The following is a 9470-nucleotide window of genomic DNA, read 5'->3' on the forward strand; positions in this document are numbered from 1 at the left end:
GCGGCTCCGAGTGCAGCCGAACCGAGCCGAGCTGGGCCGAACGGAGACAGCGGCTCCGAGTTCAGCCGAACCGAGCCGAGCTGGGCCGAACGGAGACAGCGGCTCCGAGTTCAGCCGAACCGAGCCGAGCTGGGCCGAACGGAGACAGCGGCTCCGAGTTCAGCCGAGCCGAGCCGAGCTGGGCCGAACGGAGACAGCGGCTCCGAGTGCAGCCGAGCCGAGCTGGGCCGAACGGAGACAGCGGCTCCGAGTTCAGCCGAGCCGAGCCGAGCTGGGCCGAACGGAGACAGCGGCTCCGAGTTCAGGCAAACCGAGCCGAGCTGGGCCGAACGGAGACAGCGGCTCCGAGTTCGGCCGAACCGAGCCGAGCTGGGCCGAACGGAGACAGCGGCTCCGAGTTCGGCCGAACCGAGCCGAGCTGGGCCGAACGGAGACAGCGGCTCCGAGTTCAGGCAAACCGAGCCGAGCTGGGCCGAACGGAGACAGCGGCTCCGAGTTCAGCCGAGCCGAGCTGGGCCGAACGGAGACAGCGGCTCCGAGTTCAGCCGAGCCGAGCCGAGCTGGGCCGAACAGAGACAGCGGCTCCGAGTTCAGCCGAGCCGAGCCGAGCTGGGCCGAACGGAGACAGCGGCTCCGAGTTCAGGCAAACCGAGCCGAGCTGGGCCGAACGGAGACAGCGGCTCCAAGTTCAGCTGAGCCGAGCCGAGCTGGGCCGAACGGAGACAGCGGCTCCGAGTTCAGCCGAACCGAGCCGAGCTGGGCCGAACGGAGACAGCGGCTCCGACTTCAGGCAAACCGAGCCGAGCTGGGCCGAACGGAGACAGCGGCTCCGAGTTCAGCCGAACCGAGCCGAGCTGGGCCGAACGGAGACAGTGGCTCCGAGTTCAGCCGAGCCGAGCCGAGCTGGGCCGAACGGAGACAGCGGCTCCGAGTGCAGCCGAACCGAGCCGAGCTCGGCCGAACCCAGACGAATTGAGGCGAACCGAGCCGAATCTGACTGAAAACAAAGGTTACGGGTCAGGGATGGTTTGTTAGCCATCGAACCACGAAACGCGACCCGGCTGCCCCCTCTCCACGCCGGGCCTCTGGCAGCAGCGGCCGTTCGGGACCGGGGAAGAGCTGGGATCGCTTCTCAGCGGGAATGATCAGGGCCCAAGCCCGGGTGACGCGGGTCCGGTTCGGGAGCGGGCAGGGCCCTGCAGGGACACACGGCCGGGGCAGCGAGCGGCGATGCGCTCCGGCAGGGGGCGCTCCCGCAGTACCGCCGTGCGTCCCGCAGGGGGCGCCGCGGGGAGGGCCCCGCCCGGGGCATGCGCCGTGAGCGCCCCGCGGCCTTTCCCGGGGGCGGCGCGGCCCCGGCGGAGCTGTGGCGCGGCGGGGTCCCGGGAGAGACGGGCGCGGTCACTGGGCTCGGCGGGGTCCCGGGAGAGACGGGCGCGGTCACTGGGCCCGGCGGGGTCCCGGGAGCGACGGGCGCGGTCACTGGGCCCGGCGGGGTCCCGGGAGAGACGGGCGCGTCACTGGGCCCGGCGGGGTCCCGGGAGAGACGGGCGCGGTCACTGGGCTCGGCGGGGTCCCGGGAGAGACGGGCGCGGTCACTGGGCCCGGCGGGGTCCCGGGAGAGACGGGCGCGGTCACTGGGCCCGGCGGGGTCCCGGGAGAGACGGGCGCGGTCACTGGGCTCGGCGGGGTCCCGGGAGAGACGGGCGCGGTCACTGGGCGCGGCGGGAGCCGGACTCAGCTGCCCGGCCGGGTGCTCGGGGCTGGCTGCCGGCAGAGCTGCCGGGGCCCCCCGGCCGTTCCCGGCTGCAGCGTGCGCTTGCGGAGAGCTTCGGGTGCGTGCGGCGAGGACGGGGCGCTGCGGAGCTCGGCCCGGGGCAGTGCGGGCTCTCCCAGCTCGGGGCTGGGCCGGGCTGCGCTTCCCAGCCGCGGGAAGAGAAGGGAGCCGGGAGGTGCCGTGGAACTGCCAGCCTACGCAAGGGCTCTCCAAGCGCATCGGCAGGAGTGCGGCTGCAGAGAAGCGGTGCAGCCCGGCGCTGCTGCCCTGAACCGGGGTCTCGCAGGGGATGGGGCAGTCGCAGCCGCCGCGTGATTCCCGTGAAATTCGGCACGCCTGGGAAGGGCTTCCCGAGCGTCCCTGTCTCCGGGGCAGCTGTGCCCTGTGCAGAGACCCTGCCTGGGCAGCCCGGCTCGGCACGGCTCGGCCCCCGCTCCCAGGCTGGAAGGGGCAGGTGGGGCCTGAGGCCACGGCACGGCAGGGAGAGGAGGCAAAGCCTCTGCACCGGCCCTGGGCCCGGCCTGCCCAGGGGAAGCTTCTGAGGGACACCGCGGGCTCCTGTGTGCCTGGAAAGCTGCGGCTGCCGGGGCTCAGGGGGTGCCCTGGCCCCTGCAGCGCTGTGAGGAAAGGGGCAGGTCAGGGCCACAGGGTGGGCTGCACTCCTTCAAGGCAGCTCTTGTTTTCAGCACTGCGTTTTGCTGCCTGCAGGGACCTGTGGTGTGCACTGGGAGCTCCTGCTGGGGCAAGAGCTTTGTCTTCCCAGAGGCAAAGCTGCAGCCTCTTCCTCACCAGGGACTGTCTCCGTGCAGGGAACAGCGCGGGGGACCGGCCGAGGGGCTCAGCCTGGCACACGGCCCCAGCAGCAGCTGCCCCGGGCACGCTGGCACGGGAGGGTGAGCCCCGGTGAGGAGCACGGCCCCAGCGTGGCACCAGGAGAGGCTGGCACGGGAGGGTGAGGCCAGGTGAGTGCTCTGAGCCGGGCAGCTTTGGGGAAGGTTGCAGGATCTGGCAGGAAGGACGGAATGCCCCAGTGCACACGACCTGAGGAGGTTGTGCCGGGCTGTGGCTGAGGAGAACGTGCTCTGCTGGTGGTGCTGGCCCTGCTTGGGCCACTTTGGGCTGGCAGCAGGCTGCAGCAGGGCCAGGGTTGTGGCTGTGCCCTGCCTCTGCATGGCGCTTGGCTGTTCCTTGGGAAGAAAGTGGTGTGCTCGTGGTTTCTGTCCTGTTGTGGTGTGGTTTGGGGCTGCATTGGCTGCAGGGAGCCAGGACAGGACCTGGGGGTGGGATTCAGCTGTGCCTGACGTGTGTGGGAGCTGTGGCTGTGAGGGGAGCTGAGAGCAGGTGCTGCAGCACAGCTGCCCGAGGGTGGCTTCTCCCCACAGCATCAGCAGCCACCCTGTGCTGCTGCTGGTTTGGCTTCTGGTCACAGACACGCGGGGACAATCCTGCCCTGCTCCCCCTCCCGGGGCCTTCTGGTTGTTCTGGGCCCTTTGTGGCCTCTGTCATTTCCTTCTTGGTGCTGGGCCTGGCTCAGCGTTGCTGGATGAGCGTGCCCTGTGGTGTGTTCAGGCTGGGGCAGGGTTGTGCCTGGCTCAGAGGTGTTTATCAGGATGTGCAGCACAGCCTGTGGCTCCCCGGGCAGGCTGAGGGGAGCCAGGGCAGGGCCATGGGCCAGCCCTGTGTGGGCACAGCCCCCCTCAGCCCCTGTTGTTTGGTGGCTGGTTACCACAGTGCCCCTCACTGAGCTTGCAGCAACCTGTGCCTCTTCCTGTGCTTTCTGGGCGGAAATGTGCATTATTCGGGCTGTGCCCTGAGCTCTCCCATTGAGATTTCTCCCTCCGTGTCCTCAGTGCGCAGTCTGTGCCCAAAGCAGGGAGCAGCAGGGAGGGAAGGGCTGCCCCTGCCTGGGAGGGGGACAGGCATCTCCTGTGGGCTGTGTGGGGCTGTGCTGTGCGCCCTGGGGGTGCTGGCTGAGCCCCTTGTTGGGGACAGGCACCTCCTGTGGGCTGTGTGGGGCTGTGCTGTGCGCCCTGGGGGTGCTGGCTGAGCCCCTTGTTGGGGACAGGCACCTCCTGTGGGCTGTGTGGGGCTGTGCTGTGTGCCCTGGGGGTGCTGGCTGAGCCCCTTGTTGGGGACAGGCACCTCCTGTGGGCTGTGTGGGGCTGTGCTGTGCGCCCTGGGGGTGCTGGCTGAGCCCCTTGTTGGGGACAGGCACCTCCTGTGGGCTGTGTGGGGCTGTGCTGTGCGCCCTGGGGGTGCTGGCTGAGCCCCTTGTTGGGGACAGGCACCTCCTGTGGGCTGTGTGGGGCTGTGCTGTGCGCCCTGGGGGTGCTGGCTGAGCCCCTTGTTGGGGACAGGCACCTCCTGTGGGCTGTGTGGGGCTGTGCTGTGCGCCCTGGGGGTGCTGGCTGAGCCCCTTGTTGGGGACAGGCACCTCCTGTGGGCTGTGTGGGGCTGTGCTGTGCGCCCTGGGGGTGCTGGCTGAGCCCCTTGTTGGGGACAGGCACCTCCTGTGGGCTGTGTGGGGCTGTGCTGTGCGCCCTGGGGGTGCTGGCTGAGCCCCTCCCTGCAGAGACAGAGGAGACGCTGCTGCACCTCGTCCCCAGGAGAGCTCCTGGCTCGCTCCTGCTCTGGGGTGGAGCTGGGAGCCACCTCCCTGCAGAGAGCAGCACTGGCCTGGCTGCGCTCCCGAGGGAGCAGCCTGGGCTTCCCGCTGCTCACAGCTCCTGGTCAGGGACATCCACGCCTGCGCCTGCCCGGGAATCCCGGCTGCCCTAGTTTGGGACCCAGCCACGAGACAGTGGTGCTGCAGCTGCAGGTGAGCTCAGCTCTCCCTCAGGGACACCCGTGCCTGTTACAGCTCCAGCTGATGGACGCTGGACAAGAGCTGTTCCTGGTGCCCACAGCTCCTGCTGGAGGACCCCTGCTGACACTGCTCAGGATATTTGAGGACCCAGGTGATGTCTGTTCCCTCTGCTTGTTCCATTGCAGGTGTTACCCAGTCCAGCTTGCTGAACCTCCAGCTCTGGCTGTGCTGTGTTCTTCCGTCCAGCTCTGGAGCTGAGATGCTCCACTTGATGGCTGCTCCAGTTCCTTCCAGCTCTGTTTTAATAACTGCTGGTTTTTGTTACTAGCCAGTTTAAAATTCCAGCTAATTGCAGTTACCTGGGATTTTGGCCAAGCTGTAAATGACTCACTGTCATCAATTGCACGTAACTATTAACTGTCATGAAGTTACTGTCTAAATAGAAGCCATAACTGATGTAGTGGTTGTACTCAATAAACGGCTGGACGTGGAAAACGGGTTGAAAAGTGATTTTCTTTCCTATCTCAGACCCTTGAACCAGCCTGGGGCGTGCTGGCGTCCCTGCCTTTGGGGACCAAGGTGGCCGGAGCCCCTCCTCCAGAGCGGGTCCTCATCCCAGCCCTCCCCAGCCTCTGTCTGGGGGCTGGGAACAGCCAGCTGAGCTGCTGTGTCCAGGTCTCTGGGAAGTGGCACTTGGTCATTTCTCTGAGTCCCAGAAACACTGGACTGGACCTGCATTTTCAAGAAAAGACAATGCAGGACTTGCTTTACTTTTTCTGCGCTTCACGAACATTGGGCTGTGCTCTTGGGACCCAAGCTCAACCCCCCCAGAGTTTGGTTTCAAGGCCCAAAAATGCAACATTTAGTCTCTGTTCTCAAAAGGTGAAAACGTAAGATTTAGTTTTTGCCTTTAGACCTAAACCCACTGGATTTAGTCTCTGGTTTCAACTGTGGAAAATGCAGGACTTGGTCCCTTTCTGAGCTCCGAGCCCCTCAGCCTGTTCCAAGCACCCGAGCCGTGCCATTTGGCACTTCAGAGCCAGCACTGCACCTCTGTTCGTGACCCCGCGTGTGAAGTAGCAGTGGGCACTGGAAGGTGTTGCCCACTGCCTACCCCGTCTCCAGTTCATGGGAAGTGCTTGGGACCTGGGATGGAGGCACTCTCCGTGTGCGGGGGTCCCGTGCGGTGTCTCTGTGGGGCAGCACTGGGGGATGTGGGGAATCACTGACGTTTATTTCAGCTGCAACACCTCACCCCCGGCCCGGGAGCACAGCCCAGCCGGGTACCCCGCTTCCAGGGGAACATCCCTCCCTCACAGCCCGCCCCGCTCCAGGGCCGCCATGCCCGGCCCCCAGAACCTCCTCCACGCGGAGCCTCCCGCCCGTCCCCGAGCCCGGGCCAGAGGAATCCGCCCCTGCTCCCAGCTCTCCCGGGGAAAGCCCCGGGCGGTAGCGGCCGCTGCCCTGCCCAGCCCGTGCGGCCTCCGGGACTCGTCCGGAGCCGCGGGAGCTCCCGAGGCCGGCACTGCCCGGCCCGCGCCGGCCGAGCACCGGGACGGGGCTGCGCCGCTTCCCGCCGGGCCCGGAGCTCCCTGCCCGGCCCGCGGCAGCTTCTGTCCCCACGGCCCGGGGAGGCTCGGGCCATGGCCCCGATGGGGGCCCGCGGCAGATGCCGCCGGACCTGAGCCGGAGCCCCGGGGCCGTTCCCGGAGCCCTCAGAGCCCTCGGAGCCCCCGGAGCCCTCAGAGCCCTCGGAGCCCTCAGAGCCCTCGGAGCCCCCAGAGCCCTCAGAGCCCTCGGAGCCCTCAGAGCCCCCGGAGCCCTCAGAGCCCCGGAGCCGCTGCGAGGGGCGGGGCCGCGAGCCATGGCCCCGCCCCCACCCGGACAGGGCGGCCCTCGGGGCGGGGCCGGGGCGCCGCGGGGCGGCACAGGGGGCGGGGCCGAGATGCACCAGGGGCGTGTCCGGGCGGTGCGGGGGCGGGGCTCGGGGACAGCTCAGGTGCGCAGGGCGGGCCCGGCTCAGGTGCGCGGGGCCCCAGGGCGCCTGCGCGGGGCGGGGCCGAGGTGATTTAGGCCCCGGTAGTCGCCGCGTCCGCCATTTGCTCACTCGGAGCGCGGCGCGGGCAGGAGCTCTGTGTGCGGGCTCCGTAGGTGAGGCGCGGAGGCTTCTGCCTCCCCTCCTGTCGCTCTCTCTACCCCTCCTTCATTCCCCGCGTATTCCCTTTCTTTCCGCCCCTTCCCTCTCGCCCTCAAACTCTCCTTTCCTCTCCCCCCAAACCCGACCCCCCCCACGGCCCTTCCTGTCCTGTCCCTTCCCGCTACTCCCTTCTATTCCCCCCTCTCCACCGTCCCTCTTCCCCCCCAGCCTTTCCCTTACTCTCCCGCTTCCCTCCTCACTCCGACCCCTCTCCCTTCCCGTCCTTCCCCCCCACATCTCTCCTGTCTCCCCGTTCTCCTCTCTCCTTTCCCCGCAGCCGCGGGGCTCGGGGCGCCGGGCAATAATAAAGCCCAGAGGGCCGGAGCCCGGCGCCCCCCATGGGGTCCCCACACGGGGCCGGACCCGCTCTGCGGGTGCCCCCATTCCGGTCCAACACACCGCCCGACACTGCCGGCGTTCGGCTTCCCCAACATCACACTGTGGGGTCGGGGCTGGGGTCGGGGGGCAGGGGGGTGGGTAGGTCAGGGCGGGCCCCCTCCTGAGGGGGGGGTCCGGGGGGGGGGGGGGGGGTCCCCTCCGGAGGAGGGGTCCCTGGGGAGGGGTCAGGGGCGGGCCCCCTCCGGGGGAGGGGTCTGGGGAGGGGCGGAGAGGGGGTCCCTCCCCCTCCAGGCCTCGCCCTCTCCCCGGACCCCTCCTCCGGAGGGGGCCCGCCCGGACCCCGCCCCGGGATCCCCTCCTCCGGACGGGGCCCGGGGCAGGGAGGGGGGCGGGTGGGGTGGGATGGAAGGTGGGGTCACGTCACTCTGTCGCGCGAATAAACACTAAAAAGGAATCGATACTAAAAAATCGCCAAATACACGAACGGCTCCCCCTGTCCTGCCCTCCCCACCCCGTCCGGAGGAGGGGTCCGGGGAGAGGGCGAGGCCTGGAGGGGGAGGGATCCCCTCTCCGCCCCGCCCCAGACCCTCCCCCGGAGGGGCCCGCCCCTGACCCCTCCCCAGGGACCCCTCCTCCGGAGGGGACCCCACCCCCCCCGGACCCCCCCCTCCGGAGGGGGCCCGCCCTGACCTACCCACCCCCCTGCCCCCCGACCCCAGCCCCGACCCCACGGTGTGATGCTGGGGAAGCCGAACGCCGGCAGTGTCGGGCGGTGTGTTGGACCGGAATGGGGGCACCCGCAGAGCGGGTCCGGCCCCGTGTGGGGACCCCATGGGGGGCGCCGGGCTCCGGCCCTCTGGGCTTTATTATTGCCCGGCGCCCCGAGCCCCGCGGCTGCGGGGAAAGGAGAGAGCAGAGGATGGAGAATGGGAATGGGGTAGCGGAGGGAAGGGCAACACGCACAGGGCAGGTAGGGAAGAGGTCGGGGTGTGCAGGGCAGCAGGGGAGGGGGCCGGAGGAAGGCAAGGGTGGATTGACGGCAGGCTGAGGGGAAGGAGGTGGGAGGTGTGGGGGGGAAGGCATCGTGGAAAGGGGGCAGGTGGAGCCGGGGTGGAGGGGGGAAGGAAGAGTGGATGAATGACCAGGATTGAGGGCAGGTGGGGAGAGACTGTGGCGCGGGGGGGAGCCCGGTTGGGGAGAGAAGGATCGAGGAATGGGGTAGGGTTGAGGTGAGCAGGGGAATAGAAAAGCGGGATGGGGGGGACGGGCAGGGGGAACCGCCCGGGGGGGAGGGAGGGGAGGGCTAGGGGGGAGAGGGAGGGGGGGGGGAAGGGGGGGGGGGAGGGTGTAGGGGGTGGGGGAGGGGAGGAAGGGAGGGGGGAAAGGAAAGGTATAGAGAAAAAGAAATACAACAGAAAGCAAACGTAGAGGAAAACAAACGTAGAGAAAAAGAGATATAGAGCCCGGGCAGCGCAGCCTCCCCCACCGAGCGCCGAGGAGCAAATGGCTCCGCCGGGCCCTCACTGCGCCTTAAATACCCCGAGGCCCCGCCCCGCGCAGGCGCGCTGCGGCCCCGGCCCCGCCCCCCCGGCCATAAATGGCGGCGGAGCGGGCCCGTCCCGATTCCTGGGGGGGAGGCTCAGCACGGGACACCGCGGGATCGCCGCTCGGAGAGCCGGAGCGGGGCTGCTCCCGGCACTGCGGGGGATGCTCAGCACGGGACACCGCGGGACCGCCGCTCGGAGAGCCGGAGCGGGGCCGTCCCGGCTCCTGCGGGGGATGCTCAGCACGGGATACCGCGGGACCGCCGCTCGGAGAGCCGGAGCGGGGCCGCTCCCGGCACTGCGCGGCGTCCCAGGCGCTCAGGTGGGGCTGGGATCGGGGTCCGGGTCCTGCTCCTGCCGGTGCCGCTGCCTCCTCGGCGGGCCGGGTGCGGGTGGTGGGAGCGGGGCTGGGGTCCCGCTGGGGCTCCTGCACGCTCCGGCCGGGGCTGTGCCGGGCCCGCCAGCAGCACAGCGACTCCCCGGAGCAGACGGGAATCTGCTGGATCGCGGCTGGAAGCGGGCAGGACACGGAGAGCGCCCGTGCCGGGCCCGGACCCCCCCGGCACCGGCACTGCGGCCGCCGCGGCCCGGGATCCCCGCCGGACGAGCGGGGCCGCCGCTGGAGCAGCCGCTCGGGATGGCTGCTGCGGCTGCTCCCGCTCAGCTGTGCCCGGTGTGGGACTGGAGCCCCGCAGGGCTCGCTCCTGCTCTGCCCGCCCGTCCAGCACCTGCCAGCTCAGACCTGATGCTCTCCTTCCTCTCCCCTCTTTCCCTGTGCCTCGCAGTCTCCAATGGAAAAACCCCTCG

General features: G+C 69.4%; 1 protein-coding gene across 5 annotated transcripts; it reads left to right on the forward strand.

Annotated features, from left to right (window-relative positions):
- Window positions 1–1215: 1215 nt before the first annotated feature.
- On the forward strand, window positions 1216–5078 carry LOC135298535 (spidroin-2-like). 5 transcript variants are annotated; one of them, XM_064416201.1, is made up of 3 exons: window positions 1216–2739; window positions 3770–4595; window positions 4769–5078. In XM_064416201.1, the coding sequence occupies exon 1, from the start codon at window positions 1231–1233 to the stop codon at window positions 2317–2319; it is 1089 nt and encodes a 362-aa protein (XP_064272271.1). In that variant the 5' UTR covers window positions 1216–1230; the 3' UTR covers window positions 2320–2739; window positions 3770–4595; window positions 4769–5078. The 5 variants fall into 5 exon arrangements, with proteins under 5 accessions (XP_064272271.1, XP_064272273.1, XP_064272272.1 ...); XM_064416203.1 differs by having other exon boundaries at window positions 4281–4595; XM_064416202.1 differs by having other exon boundaries at window positions 4350–4595.
- The last annotated feature ends 4392 nt before the right edge of the window (window positions 5079–9470 follow it).

Source organism: Passer domesticus, chromosome 4, assembly GCF_036417665.1.
Source record: "Passer domesticus isolate bPasDom1 chromosome 4, bPasDom1.hap1, whole genome shotgun sequence".
NCBI lineage: Eukaryota > Metazoa > Chordata > Aves > Passeriformes > Passeridae > Passer > Passer domesticus.